Genomic DNA, 15,121 nt, shown 5'->3' with positions numbered 1-15,121 from the left:
AGAGAGAGAGAGAGAAAGGGAGGGATAGCGGTGAACGAGCGGACAGCGAGAAACTCGGATTTACTCGGACACGCAATAGTAATATCGCGGCGTGCAGCAATACCGTGGAAAATAAGCGGGATCGCGCCAAGAATTGCCGGTAGAATCCGAGACGTGACGTCTTAAGTAACGGCGGTGGCAGCGGCGTCGGCGGTGTTGACCACCGGTCAGCCGCTCTGATGAGATTATAACCGTTTGTTGCTCTTCAAACACCGAGCTGATGCTGCTGCATCCACACGGTCGTTTAGCAAATCAGGGGTTACACGTCCGTATCTTGTTACCGTATGTTAGCCTCGGATGACCAGCGTTTCGGACTACCCGAGAGTAGCGAGTGTCACACCCACGCTGTACCAAAGCATCACTCTTACCCACTAATTCCATTGTCACAAGAATTGTTCGCCTTTCGTTTACCCCGTGGTGTCGGTAGGGTACACTGTTAAAAATTATTGTGAATTTACTATACGCTCACTTTACTAACGAGTTATCAATTTACGAAATCAGGTTGCAAATATACAAATTCGGCGCAGTGATGTAAATTACTTTGCATTTGTCTTAAAATTACATTGAATATATTTTTGATTTTACTAAAATTTATAGAGAAAACACAAAAAAGTAGCTTGAATTTACTAAATTTATTGTATTTGTAAATTGAAAAAACAGTCAATGTATGGTGAATTCACTGTTCCGTATCCGAATAAAACTTCCAATACAGTGTAGGAAGTTCCGTATAGAAACTTTTAACAGTGTAGCAACGAACGGGCGTCACGTAGAGCTAGTTTAATTAGAGAACTTTAATGGATAACTTCTGAAATCTATTATTATGTGAAAAGTTTTTTTCATCCATACGTAAGTAGACATTATATTCAAGTTGACGTATCCAGCAAGAGCAGAATATTAGTTACAATGAATTTAATGACCGTCGTTGTAAAGAAAAATTGGTCAAAGCTGAAGATCAAACAGTTACTGAATTCAAACGATAGCTGAAAACCAATTTACTAGTGATGAGAACATTATACTGACATTATTTACTCCGTTAATACTGCGTGGAGAGAATTGGTAAAGAAGCAATAAAAGTTTCAAAGTAAAAAATTTTTGATTACAGAGCATAATTTAGACTCGGCGTAAAAAATTTCTGTCCTTGTTTAATAGAAAGGTCTTTTCTAAACAATCATAGACCAAAGGGTCTAAAATCCAGGACAGCAGTTGATCTGATTCCCCATCTGACTGCTTTTACTTTAACCGTGTCTAACTGTGCGAAGTGACGTATCATAAATCCAGACTCTTATAGGATTATACTTTGAAAGGCTAGCCTATTACTAGAATAAAATAAAAGCACACTTTCCTCCCTCCCATTACCACGATGCTCGTGGTTTCAGATAACTTGTACGTGTAAATGTAGCATGGCAATGGCAACTTCTGAAAACACAAAACCGACATTTCAAAAATATCATTCGTTTCCCAGATACACCCCAAACTTTTTCGATCCGAGTTGACGCGTTACAGGCTCATAACGACCATTTACCCGGTTACTAATTTGTGGTTATTCTTCATCTTCTTGTTCTAGGGTGCCAGAATGCGGTGGCTCGGATACGTTGCCACGATCCTCTGGTGGTCAGGCATCGCGAGGTCCCTCAGCACGCTGAATCGAGGTCACAGTCAGTATCAACGCAACTAGTATACTTTACCTAATGTACTGATATTTCCGAACGTCGCATAGAAATATAAATAAAACAGGAAAATCGTTGTAACAAGCGAATACGTAAAAAATAACAGCGTAAATCCGTGGAATACGAATGCCGCTTTGATCTCTCGACTTAATTGGCTTTTGCGACGATAGGAACCCGAGCGCAGGGTGAAAGCTGTGATAACTGTAGACAGATAGGCAGGATCATACCTCGACCATTGGCGTTACAATCGCGTCGTTCTTTGATTTCAAGTTCGGTCGTAACATCATCTGCAATAATCCGTCACAGATTACCTCGGCGACCTTAGTTCGGCAAACTGACAAACGCGTTGAACGGTGCAGTATGAATAAGCAGATTTATTCACCCCTTGAGATACATAGATTGCTCAATGTCTGGGTTAGATTTATAAAACTTTGGAAACAAATTTTGTCAAGTTCAAGGTCACGGTCTAGAATTTCTGAGCCTTACCCCTAAGTGATTGGATCGCGCGTCGCATTGGAAAATGTTTATAACAACTTCGTGGGATATAATAAAGCGACAAAGTGAAGAATGAAAGTCTGGTCTGGTCCGTCGGGAGCACGTGTAGCATCGCAAGTCATGGTTTAATTAACCTATATATTTACTTGGCTAATAATGCGCCCAATTTTGAGACATCTACTCGCCTAAAGTTTACATTTTTTGCAATATTGTCTCCTTTGTTTTGTATTTTCTTCTCCCAAAGACGAACGAACTGCCTCAGCTCTGATTATACCAGATAAAACTTTCTCCAGCCGTCGTCTCGGCGCGTGACACGCGAACCCTCTGGCTGATATTTGCAACGCGATCCTTACTTTGGATTAAATTCCAAACAGCCTATAGCGAGGCGTAGTTTTCACTCGACGCAAAGAGGCGTTTGCCGCCAAAGCGAGTCGCGAATTTCTCAACATGAATCTTTCTCAAAAGTCACACGATCAGAATGCCTATATAAAATATAGACGAATCAGAAGTACGCTGTTACTCCGGAATTCTTGGGACTCAAACACTTGGAAATTTAATTTTTGACAAACGGGCACGAATTGATAAAGCGTTTGCTTTTTCAGGTAGCGTTATACTAATTTACAATAATGACTGGCTTTCACGTGATCCGTTGTCTAGCTTGATAGAGTATAACAAAATTGAACAGAACTAATATAGACATGCACGTGTGGCAGTAGTAATGTAAATCATCATCTAAGTGTGATAACTGATGGGTACTCACGCATACGTACGGATGACACACTTTTAACGTAGCTGGACCAGCAAGCTTCCTGAGTCACGTTAACAAATTATCAGGCCACCATCGACTGCTTATTCATTCTGCTCACGTCCCCGTGAAACGCACTCGAGTATACGCGTGCAAAGTCATTTCGGAGATCAGCGCATCGCCTTAATCAGAATTTCAATATGACGCATAGTAAGAGCGGTAGAATGCTTCAGCGATTACCCTGTTTAGCGTTAACTTCGAGATTGCTAAGATCGAAAATTTCACCGGGAATTGCTCTATTCTTTGCGAACAACCTAGACTCTATATATAATCCTCCATACTAGCAAGGACATTTTTTTTTGAAAATTTGTCGAATTCTAACAGGTTACAAGATCAGTCCGAAGCCGTGCAAGGGACCTGAACCCGGGGGTGATGAGGGGACCTGTATGTTCGTCTGGGAATGCATCAAGTCGGAGGGCAATCACGTGGGGGTCTGCGTAGATACCTTCATGTTCGGGAGCTGCTGTGTTCATAACGCCACAACGAACAATGTCAACGCTGATCCAGGGTTCGCGGGGAGTCCACCTCCGCGGCCATCGCTTGCAGAGGCTTTGTCCGCCGCACCCACAAGGCCGACGTCCCCAAGCTCGCCGTATTTACATCAGCAGAGCCAGTCGACGACTTCGTTGCCGAGGCCCCAGAACGTCGCGAGTGCCTCGAGTGGAAGCGCGCAGGGAGCCCAAAGGCCGAATTTGCAGCGACCCAGACCAGCTCAGAAGAGACCTTACGCCAAGCCCAACGCGAACCAAGACAATAGACTCGACCCTACAGCTCAGGGCTCCCGCCCGCAGGGTGTGAGGAATCCTTCGCTAAGTAACGGTCTACCCACGGTATCCGGCAGTCTGCTGGTGACTCAGGCGGATGACTCGAAAACGAAGACCCAAAGTCCTGGACACTCGATGCAGCACGAAGCAACCGGGCCCAGCGACAAAGTGGACAACTCTCACAACACGTTGATCGTAAAACTTCCGAGCAGAGTTCCTAGCCTGCCGGCAAGGCCCCACAGGCCTGGGTATGACCAGAAGCCTTCGACCGCTCAACGACCCTCGGAGTCACGACCTGATGATGGAAAAACCGGAGATGCTGACCTTGTCGTTCAGGCGACGATTCACCGACCCAGCGTTGAATTGGCCAATGAAGACGTAAGCCAAAGATCTTTCCAATGAATCTATTAGCAGGCCATGACCCTTTTATGCGTCAAAGCTAACACTCTTTGTTTCTAGGATACAGAAGTCGGAGTCCAACTGCACAGTCCAAACTACATACACACCGAACGTCCCCAGTGGGCCACGAAGCCTGCGGCGTCTCACAAGCCGTCGACAGACTACTCAAAACCTCACTTCTCTGTAAAAACAAGTACCTACCGACCCGGAACGTATATCTCTCATCAGAGTCAACCTAGCGATAGGCCGAACTTTGTGTCTAAGCCGCAATTCGACAGGATACCAGGGAAACCCACAAGTACCGTACGACCAACGTACTACAGCAGTCAAATGACCGGGTATAATCAATTATCTTTTGAACACATTTTGCCATCAATAAGACCTGAACGATGATTTCACTCGGGAAACGTCAAGCTACACTGAAAATTTGATTTGATTGTAGCACAGCCGGGCTCACTCAGCCATCAGTTCATTGGCAAGTGACCACAGAACCAGCTTTTATTACCAAACATAAACCTGCAACCAGCAGACCCCCTGCGATTCTTGAAGCTGCCAGACCCACTGCTTCTAGTCCTCAAATCTGGTCCGAAAATAGCTGGACTCCTCCACAACCCTCCCTCAAACCTCATTGGACCGACGATCCGTCTTGGCTGAGCAATGGACCCCATAGCTTCCCTTCAAAACCTGCTGGATCCCAGAGACCCACGAGACCCACAAGTCCGAACAAACCCTACGAGGTCAGAGCGAAAAAACAAATAAGAATGAGTTTCATTTTTTTTTATTTGTTTTGTTTCTTGGAAATACCATTGTCAGAGTAATATTGAAGCATCATGTTTCAGAGTTCAGTATATGAAAAACCAATGGGAGCAGCTCACTACATTACGACGTCTTACGTGGAAACGTCAACGAAATCAAAGCCCACGAAGAAGACCAACGCGTCGACAACGCCCACGAGCACGAGTACGACGAGCAGTACCACGACATCCACAACTACGACCACGACTACTGAGAAACCCGCGACAACGGTGTCGTATTCTTCAGCACCAACCTTGACGACGAAGAGGATACCAGGCACCGTGATGACAGTGTCTGCAATTTCCGACAACAAAGAAACGCAGTGTGGAGTTCCCCCGCTGTTTCCACGACCCGAGACTCGAATTGTTGGCGGTAAGGATGCCCCTTTCGGAAGATGGCCCTGGCAGGTCTCCGTGCGGAGAACCTCCTTCTTCGGATTCTCCAGCACCCACAGGTGCGGTGGTGCTGTTCTCAACGAAAACTGGATCGCGACCGCTGGTCACTGCGTCGACGAGTGAGTGGTAATTAATTAATAATCCAAAGGGAGTCCTTCACAATGCAATTTCGAGCATTCAAAGTAATAGCAGCCGATTGCCACCTTTTTGACGCTAATTCGTTCACTCGTTTCAGTCTGCTAACGTCCCAGATACGTATCCGCGTCGGCGAGTACGACTTCTCGTCAGTCCAGGAGCGGCTGCCCTTCGTGGAAAGAGCTGTGGCTCGGAAGGTCGTGCACCCCAAGTACAACTTCTTCACCTACGAGTACGACCTCGCCCTTGTGCGTCTCGAGACTTCGCTGACGTTTGCTCCTCATATATCGCCAATCTGTTTACCCGCATCTGACGATCTTCTCATTGGCGAAAACGCTACCGTTACTGGGTGGGGCCGTCTCAGCGAAGGAGGAACGCTTCCTTCCGTTCTCCAGGAGGTACAAACGCTAAAATTAATCTACAGTCAGACTCTGCATCTCAATGTTTTGGATCTCCATGGTTAGTTATGTTTATCGATTTTTATTCCAGGTTTCTGTACCAATCGTTAGCAACGACAAGTGCAAGTCAATGTTCCTAAGAGCGGGTAGACACGAATTCATTCCCGACATCTTCCTCTGCGCAGGTCACGAGACCGGAGGACAGGATTCTTGCCAGGTCAGTTCAAGATCCTTCAGTATTTTCTGAGTAACAGAGGGTGAAATCGAAGAGTTCTTGATATCAGTGATAAATTTTTCCAGGGTGATTCTGGGGGACCTCTTCAGGTCCGGGGAAAAGATGGACGATACTTTCTTGCCGGTATTATATCCTGGGGAATTGGTTGCGCGGAAGCAAATCTCCCGGGAGTTTGTACGAGGATATCAAAGTTTGTTCCATGGATCCTCAAAAATGTGACTTAATCGAGGATTCATAGAAGCTCGAGTAACATGTACAAAGAGTTTGATCTCTACCACCATGAGGAACACGGGAGAAACCTCAAACGGAATCTACAACGTCCCAGTGAATGAGACACGTCTGAAGAACCTGAATGTTTTTCGTAAGCTTAGCGAATACACAAAAAATCTAAAAACTTGCGCAACCGCGTTGTGAGAAGTCCAAAAGGCAGCGTTGAGTTCGCCCAAGTTTATAATAACAAATAATAATATTCGCCAATGCCCTAGCGAAAATGAGAATCGATTTAATTTGTACAGTCAATGACGACTGAATCGCGATGATAAACTTACACGACTGTAATAGTTTTTCGTAACTCAAATGAAGTTAGATATTTTTGTGACGTGCCACCATATCTTCACATCTGGATAAACTATGACCTGCTATAACGGACACGATGTACAAGCACGTACTAAAAAACACCAGCTGCAGGTTTTTGCAACTGAAATAGAACTGCGGCGACATTTTTATGGTAGTATAAAATGAAAAAAAGAGTGGCAAATGAAAATTATAATATATTAAATTTTTTTATAGTGAGGTGTCCAAACTATCCTACATATAAATGCTGCGGTCTTGCCCGGAACATGAATGATAAATAAATAAGCAATAATGAAGACATTACAAATAATTATATATCATTCTCACTAGATACCTATATAGTATATACTTGACATATACAGCTTGTTTCTTGTTCAACGTTTTTATACGGCACACATACGCGCACGAACACACATTTTTCTGTATAAAGCACGGCATAACTATATATGGTTGATTACGAATCAATATCATAATAATTAATAGCGCAAGTATATTTAATTGTAACAATCACTGAAATATTTATGATATACAGTTGTTTATATAATATAAATCTTTTATTTATAAGCTGTGTCAAATAAATATCCTTCTATTCATACTCCTCCGTTTTAAATACCATTATTTTCGCGCATTATCTCGTTCGATTATCGGTTTATAATTTGGGCTGCAATTATAAATATGATATAAATTTACGTTAAAAAAAAATAGTACGTTATTCATCATTCGAATCCTATTTAAATTACGATAAAAATACTCAAAACCCATAATAATTACACGCGAATATAAGCCAAGCTTTAGTAAGATTTGTGTACAGGGCATTCCATATCAAATTGACCTGGGACTGACCCTCGACCTCCCCGATTTGACTCACGATTTTTCATATGATTGTTTTGACTCTCAAAAGCACTAAATTTTTCGGATTAATTTGAATTAGATACAAATTTTTTAAAAAACTGTATTGATTGAAACAGTTAAAAAATTTGAAATAATTGTGAAAAATCATGCGTCAGATATCAACATTTTTGAGTCTTGAGTCGTAGTAGGTGTTCCCTTGAAATTTTGTCGAGCTTTACCAAAAAAAAACATTTAAAAATATTAAAAGGAAAAATCAGATTACTATGGGCGCTTACTCAAACATTTTAATATGCAATACCGGATTTTTAAGAATGTTTCAGATTTCTAAATTGTATAAACGATTTGTTCATTTTGAAAAATTCTGACAAATTCGGGTTTGTACATGAAAATGTTTGAACAGGTGGCCACAAATTGACTCTTCCTTCTAGTTTTTCAAAATGATTCTTTCGAGAAAAATATAAAAGGAACGCCGGCCCACTCCAGCTTAAGGTTAAAAAATTTTGCTACCTGGCTGATTTGGTTTTTAAATTATGTCAAACGACATGGTCGTTTCAAAAATTGTAACTAATTCAAACGAATTCGTCAAATTTTGAAAAAAGTGAATGCTTTCAAAAATCAAACGAATCATATAAAAAATCGCAAGGCAAATCGGAGGGGTCAAGGGTCAAACCCGAGTCGATTTGACATGGAATGCCCAAAATGCATGATACTTTTACTTGGATTCGTTGCAAAAAAAAAAACTGTCTCAGAGCCTTCCATGTTTTTCCTTTTTCCGAAAAAAAAGTAAAACAATTCGATATTATGTATAGAAGGAACTGGAATCGAAAGTCGAGAACAGTGGAGTTAGAGAATCCGCGAATTTGCAGGATCTTCTATCCGCCCGGCGATCAAGGACACGCTTGTCTCCGCATCGATGATGAAAAAGAGGAATGGATGCTCAGCGACGAAACTCACTGGTCCAGCCCGCTCGAAAAGTCCGTTTCCTGAAGATTAATTCGTCAGGTTGTCAATGCTCAATTCCATTAAATGTGGCAAAAACTAGTTTCGCTCATGTCATGCTGATTCGGGTGGTGTATCTCGTGATCGAGAAATGAGTACGAACGGAAAAGAAATACCCTCACAGGGAAATAGGATTGGTTTGTTAGTCTACGAAGCTGATCGACCGCTGCGGTCACAAAAAGAAATAATTAAATGACTACAGAATCATCTACCTCGAGTTCTATAAGCCGTCAAAACTTTGTGAACATAAGATTGAGTGTCAAGGATGGTGTGACTAATAGCACGATTAAAAATAAAACCACGATCATAGTAGATCTTAGATTGCGATACCATCCACTTGATCGAACATCGAGAATGAGGTGAATCGAGATGTGAGGCTATAAATTGGTTGGAGAGCATGATTGTTTCTATTCTCTGGTGTGACGTGGTCTTGGGACAGGATATCAGCCATTAAACTCGACAACTTTTACAACAATGCTGGGAATGCATTTATAATCACAGCTATTATCCAGTCACGCTAGATAGAAGGTAAGCATTTATGCAGTGAAAGAACAGAGGTTTTGATTCACCAAAAAACAAATAAATAGTTGTAGAGGGAAGTAGGAATAAACCCCCAACTTCCATCCTGTGGAAGTATTCAAGGTCAGAAGTGAAACAATTCTCGGCGAAGGACACCAAGAGAAACATCGTAAATTTCAACGAATAACTGGCAATGAGAGCTTCTGATTTTGGTAAAAAAATTTCACTTGCGTAAAAAACAAGTTGTGTAGTTCACAGCTCGCACGGACCTTCAATATAGTTATTCCACTTCTAAATATGATGAAGTTTCGAAGAAAAAGACTTCCAGGAGAAGAAGCGTGGAGTTAGACCGTTACCAATTTATAACGATGTGATTGATAAAATGAAAATAGATAATATTTACAGAACCTAATAACATAGGACCTGGGTTAAAAGATTGGTAAGAATTCCGCCAGCTCGGAAGCCATGCATCGTAACGCTCGTTTCGAAAGACCCGTAGACGTGGCTCGGGGGTTGGAAGAAACCTTGGAGGAGACAGATCGGCCTGATAATAATTCCACTCACTCGAGTGCGTCCGGTCAGGCTTCATGTAATTTCGTATGTTAACACCGATGCTCTGCTGTACGTCCCGCGCGTAAACGCCCACGTCATCAGTCATGGGAGATAAATCGGCATCCCGCGGCTCGAAGACGTCTCTGATCCCAATCTGCGACCAAACGAAGGGTTCTTGTCAAAGCTCAAAAGCTCGAACAAGGTTCCACTGATAAAGGAATTTAATTGTCTCCGGTAAGGTAATACAAAAGTTTAAGTAATATCTTCGAAGGGTGTAGCCGGATCCCGAGGATAATTGCAGAAGGTTCATTGAAGCATTCAGAGTGTGATTTCGCTTGTATATTATTGTTAGTCGCTTCTTCAGAATAGTATTTGAAATTACGAGGCTGGCTGGATGTCACAAGTTTGAATTTCCTTTTAGATCTTGTTGTCTATTTCAGGGATTCGTCGTTCGACGAATTTCCTTTTCGCTCACAGAACGGGAAATCCGCATGAAAATATGTTTGATGTACTTAATACAGTTGCATAGCGGAATCGGTGACATTTGAAAATCAAAGAGTCAGGTGTACTGTAACTCCATTCAATGTCGAATTTATTATTTGTGTGACTAACTCCGGCGAAATTTAGTTAGTGAAATATTTTCTGCTGTGACATAGGTGTACCCCATGCCAAGCGTTTAACACGTAAATTGCGACAATAATCTTGGAAATTAAGTGTAATGGACGGGATGTTCGTCAACGAGGACGGATTCACTTAAAATTGAGCAATTTGGTATAAACACTGTCTCAGGGTTAAAGGTCACGACGCGTGACAAGCAGAAAAGTTTTCTTTCTCACCTTGGTATGACGAGCAGCACGCAGTCATCATGCGTTACTAAATTTAGACTAGGCACTTCGTCAGCAATCGCACACGAATCCGTGATAGGTTGTTTGGATCGTGAGCTGCGTGATGTGCTTATAGGAAATTCCAAGGATTTCGAAGAAGAGAACAGATTCTGAACAACTGATCGCGACCAATGGCCTTTTATTGACTTACCCGCTGCAGAAAAGACGTTAAAGTGACGAACCCCTTGAGCATAAACGAAGGAATAATCGCTCTGACCCAGGCTGGATGTAGTTCCTTCCTCAGCTCCCTGAGGCCGACGCTTTCAAGCTCTTTAGCCAGTCGGCGAGTCCCATCCCTGTCCGTTGGCAGAAGTAAAAGAATGTTGTACCTCGGATCCTAGGGATGCAGTAGTCAAATCGTGAGAACCCTGCAGCTAGGCGGAGTGGAGTGAAAAAACAGAATGTGAATAGTTAAAAACTAACGTCCAGAGGAAATTCCAATGCCAAGACCTGCAGGGATGGCAGGAATGCAAAAGGCAGGACAACTGTGTATGTCGCAGCAGAAACAACTGTTGGCTCTTCCCCGTTAACGAGGAAGGTCAGTTCACTCGAATCTTCAGAGACTTCGTCCAGCTTTGAGGAGTGCACTCGCCATCCTCCGACCTTACGAGTCCACGAAGTTTCCTCTAAAAAGAAAACCAAGCAATTAGAGAAATCGTGTTGCTCTTCTGGAGTGTGGTGTCCGTCTCCATATTGATCGCCGCAATTTTCACGGAATTGTAGCGTACCTGAGGCTCCGGGAGAGTCTGGATAGACAGGGAAACTTGGAAATTTCGGAATGTTAAAATGGCCGGGGAAATAACTTCTTGGACTCCTCGTTCCACGCTTTCGTCTATCACCTTCCAGTACAGCTTCACCACTTGCACTCCAGCTGACAGATTTCTCATTTTGATGATCACCGCCTTGTTCTGGAACTGTCAGTAAATTCGTGCTCCGGTCAGCGTTTTTCTCAGTAAAAGAATACTCCACAATTCTGTTGATCCACACGGCGCCGATTTCTTTCGAGTTGACCAAGTCTGATCTTGCCGTCACTTTTACCTCTGGCTCGGCAGATCTTGCATTTAACAGAGTCCTCACCACAGGATCCCTGATCCCAACGCCACGGACTCTTCGTCGTTCACGCGATTCCAATTCCAGAGATGAGGAAGTGGTCGTGATCTCGGCGCTGCCATTTTTGCGTTCCGAAGTAAGTAAAGTCTCAGTTTCAGAGCTCATCGAATCTAGTAACGTATCCACCTCAGCATCTGGAAGTATGGTTGTTGTATCTATACGACTTGTTGTAGACTCGGAAACAATTTCATTCGAGACCATCTCTTCCGGCTGTGGCGTAGTCCTTTCTTCCATTGCTGTCGTTGTTGCCAACTCTTCAAGACTTTCTTCGATCGTTTCTTCAGAGCTTGAAATGGACACGTCCGGCTCCGATTCATTCTCAGATCCATCTTCTTCCAAATCAATAGTCACTGTCGATGTACTCTCAGTTACTGCATCCACTTCAGGGACCATCGGCGTCGTCGACTCGCCAGGAATTGTGGCTTCGGTGTTCACAGTAGTAGAACCTAATGTCGTGGTATCCGCCACTTGCTCGACGCTTGCCAAGGTAGTTTGCATTACAACTTCAGTTGTAGCATCCTTGGTAACCATAACCGGAGTATCCACCGTGACACTCATCGTTGTCAAAGAAACAAGTTCTGTAGTTTCATCGATCAATGCCTCCGTCAATGCCGAAGATGCCTGCAAAGTTGTTGTCAACAATTGCGTCGTCGTCGGGATGGGTAAGGTACTAGAAATGGTGGTTAGTTCCTCTCCAGAGTTATCGACCATCTCAGAAACCGTTATTGTTGGGGCAGGTATTGTTTCCGTGGTGATCATTCTGGTGGTTGTGTCCACGTCACTTGTCGCCGTCGTCAGCTCTTCGGTGCTGGCGATGATCGTCGTCGGCATATTTGAAGAGCTGGTCGAAGCCTCTCCGAAATCTTCACCTACCGATGTCGTTATGATCGTAGAGGATTCCGTCGTCTCGGATACGTCAACCGTAATCGGAGTAGTCGCGGGCAGGGAACTTGGATCTGAAGGGGTGGTAGGAGCTTCTGCCATAGTTTCTGGAAGTGTTGCTGAGGTTGAATTTTCGGTAGACCCGTTGGCTCTAGAAGCCACGTCGAAGCCGAGAAACTTGAGAACATTCTCGTACTCTGGTCTCAACTTTGTGTTGTCTCTGTTGAGAGTCAGGCCACCAAGAAACCCGTCAGGGCTGAGGTAGCTCTACGAAAGTAAATTTTATCTGATTGATTGCATAATTTTCGACGACTCTCGAGGTATATTCAACTATGTTCTATCAAAATTTTATAGGAAATTGTAAAAAGTCAACCGAGCAAATGAAAATGGCTAGGATGATGAAACCCCGCATACGTAGAGACACGATACTTTATCTAGATTCCCGAATAGAATTTCGATATTCGGTATGGAAAGGAGAATTGAAAAGGCGGAATTGAACGACTTCCCTTATATTGTCTGGCGTGATTCAATCTACGCCGAATCCAGAAAAGTTGTTACACGAGGCTCACCCTTAGCCTCCTGTGAATATCCCTAAGGCCAATCCTGGTGATGTCTTTTTCCTGGGGAAGATCAAGGGCGTGCACAATCTGCTCATGTCCAGGACCTGCTGATCCCTCGTACAATGCTGCCAAGACAAACCCAATCCCCGTAGGGGAAAACGCCACGTTTCCGTAACGCCCGGTCTCGCCGTATTGTTGCAAAATTCTCACCCCAAGATCATTGATCACATCCGTCATGACGTCCACTGGACGTTGAAACGGAGGTGCCTGAGAAGCCGGAAGATCATGCCAAGAAGAACCGTATCCTTGGACTCGGGTTGCCGCGGCTAAACGTGAGAAGTATGAATTCCCAGCCTTGTAAAGTTGTTATGATGACGCGTATGAAGATAATAAAATTGAGACTGCTATAGCATCTACGTTTGTTATGGGCAGGCGGTATTTTAAATTGACCATAAAACTGATTGGAAACAATTGTATAAATGCACCCAGTGTAGAGAAATTAATCTCAGACACTGTTATTTAAAGGCTAAAGTAACCGGAATAACATATTTGATGATAATAATTGATGACTCGTGATATTCGCAAGCAGAAAAAGACATTTCATATTGGAAATGGATATTGATTGGTTGCATTGGTATAACGAAATAACTTCCTGTGTCAAAGTCTATTTCCTGCTATAGATTTATGTGAAACTCAGATCTGAGTGGAAATTCGTTTTCTGGTATCATAGAGCATAGCGATTGGAGTAAACTTGACCGTCTGCAAATGAACGTACTATAAAGTAAGGCGAGGCATAATATCCACATGCTTAGAACTTGTTTTGAAAACTAGTTTTCGACAACCTGGACGTAAAATCAACTCGTCACACGTCACTCTCCGACTCTTCTGTAACTAGCGAACGGTTAATCGAGGTGTTTTATAAAAACGTAAGCCACACGCATCGCGTCTTGAATTTGGATTTCGAATGTAGAGCTGAGACACCGAGAGCTAGAACGAGACTACCGACTCGTCAGTTACGCGATTGGTATATACCGGGCATACCTACTCCACCTGACTCCGTACAGCAAGCGGTCAGCGCGTTGTTCGCCAAGACGGAGGTACGTTGGGCCCCTCGTTGGACCCCGAGGCTTGCACAAGGCGCAACTGGGCAAAGGAGGGGGCTTGGAGTTGAGAACCCGAAGGGGCGGGAAGGGAGCGGAGACTTTTTCAGAGGCAAGGTCGTCAGGTAGATAACCCCGTTGGTTCCATCATCTCTACAGTCGTAATCTCCCTTTCTCTCCCCCCTCATCTACAGTGCCAATCACTCTGTTAACGCTAATTGTTTTCCGCAAAGATTTCACATCGGTATACCAGAACCTAAGCTTCTCCGTACCAATTTATGAATTAATATGCGCGCTTCAAGATCTTGCGTAGGTACTGTCGTGAATTTAGAAAAGGAACTAACGAATAATAAAAGTCAACTCATCAGCTACATTGAAAAAAACTCCGTCTACGCGGCAAGTAGGATAAATTCATGCGCGGATTACTCAATTTGCAAGATAACGCCGCGTCGAGTAGCTGTTCGCGTATTCAGCTTGCCGTGGCGAATGAAGAGCAGGATGTTTCACTTGTTAAAATCGTGGAAGAATTAACGAGTCGGACGAATGCTGAACTCGACATTTAACCCCTTCTGGGATTGGTGTACACATGCCATATCTACGAGAGTACGTATTTTTTTACCGTGCTCATGCACTAAATCCTTAATGCGAAACACAGCAAGTGTTTCCTCAATAAAATGCATCTACTGAAGAACGGGGTGTTGTAGAACAGCAGAAATAGTTTTGTCACGCTTCGGGGGCCCCTCTAAGTCGATGTCTTTTGCTTGCAGTCGCGAGGACAATTAGTTGAGTACATGTACGTGTCATATATTACTTCACAGGTAAGAAAATAATGGTCTGAATAACTGTTATTGTAGTTATTAAAGTTACAGAAGAGAAATATGCGGATCCGCAGGATGGCGTAGCTATCCGATTTTCAACGGTAATTCATGCCTGGTCTAGAGGATATTATAGAATTATTATTAT

The 15,121-nt window shown here is 43.4% G+C and overlaps 2 protein-coding genes across 5 annotated transcripts in view; one reads left to right on the top strand and one right to left on the bottom strand.

Annotated features, from left to right (window-relative positions):
- The window catches only part of LOC124221736 (serine proteinase stubble), a 28,612-nt gene extending 21,556 nt beyond the window's left edge, over positions 1-7,056 (top strand). For both annotated transcript variants that reach the window (XM_046631989.2, XM_046631990.2), the window contains exons 2-9: positions 1,604-1,694; positions 3,331-4,148; positions 4,230-4,507; positions 4,612-4,906; positions 5,009-5,478; positions 5,595-5,892; positions 5,984-6,109; positions 6,193-7,056. In XM_046631989.2, the coding sequence (XP_046487945.1) occupies positions 1,613-1,694; positions 3,331-4,148; positions 4,230-4,507; positions 4,612-4,906; positions 5,009-5,478; positions 5,595-5,892; positions 5,984-6,109; positions 6,193-6,351 (2,526 nt within the window). In that variant the 5' untranslated portion in view covers positions 1,604-1,612 and the 3' untranslated portion in view covers positions 6,352-7,056. The remainder of the gene's footprint in view (positions 1-1,603; positions 1,695-3,330; positions 4,149-4,229; positions 4,508-4,611; positions 4,907-5,008; positions 5,479-5,594; positions 5,893-5,983; positions 6,110-6,192) is intronic.
- A 117-nt stretch (positions 7,057-7,173) lies between these two features.
- On the bottom strand, positions 7,174-14,088 carry LOC138191140 (uncharacterized). 3 transcript variants are annotated; one of them, XM_069137139.1, is made up of 7 exons: positions 13,834-14,088; positions 13,068-13,384; positions 11,235-12,765; positions 10,930-11,132; positions 10,658-10,843; positions 9,479-9,776; positions 7,174-8,535 (listed from the first exon to the last, which is right to left on the bottom strand). In XM_069137139.1, the coding sequence occupies exons 1-7, from the start codon at positions 13,862-13,864 to the stop codon at positions 8,396-8,398; spliced, it is 2,706 nt and encodes a 901-aa protein (XP_068993240.1). In that variant the 5' UTR covers positions 13,865-14,088; the 3' UTR covers positions 7,174-8,395. The 3 variants fall into 3 exon arrangements, with proteins under 3 accessions (XP_068993240.1, XP_068993241.1, XP_068993242.1); XM_069137140.1 differs by having other exon boundaries at positions 9,494-9,776; XM_069137141.1 differs by having other exon boundaries at positions 9,635-9,776; positions 13,834-14,087.
- Between the last annotated feature and the right edge of the window lie 1,033 nt (positions 14,089-15,121).

The sequence above is a fragment of the Neodiprion pinetum genome, chromosome 6 (genome assembly GCF_021155775.2).
Source record: "Neodiprion pinetum isolate iyNeoPine1 chromosome 6, iyNeoPine1.2, whole genome shotgun sequence".
In the NCBI taxonomy this organism is placed as follows: domain Eukaryota; kingdom Metazoa; phylum Arthropoda; class Insecta; order Hymenoptera; family Diprionidae; genus Neodiprion; species Neodiprion pinetum.
Note: the sequence above shows the minus strand (reverse complement) of the source record. Positions and strands in the feature narration are given on the sequence as shown.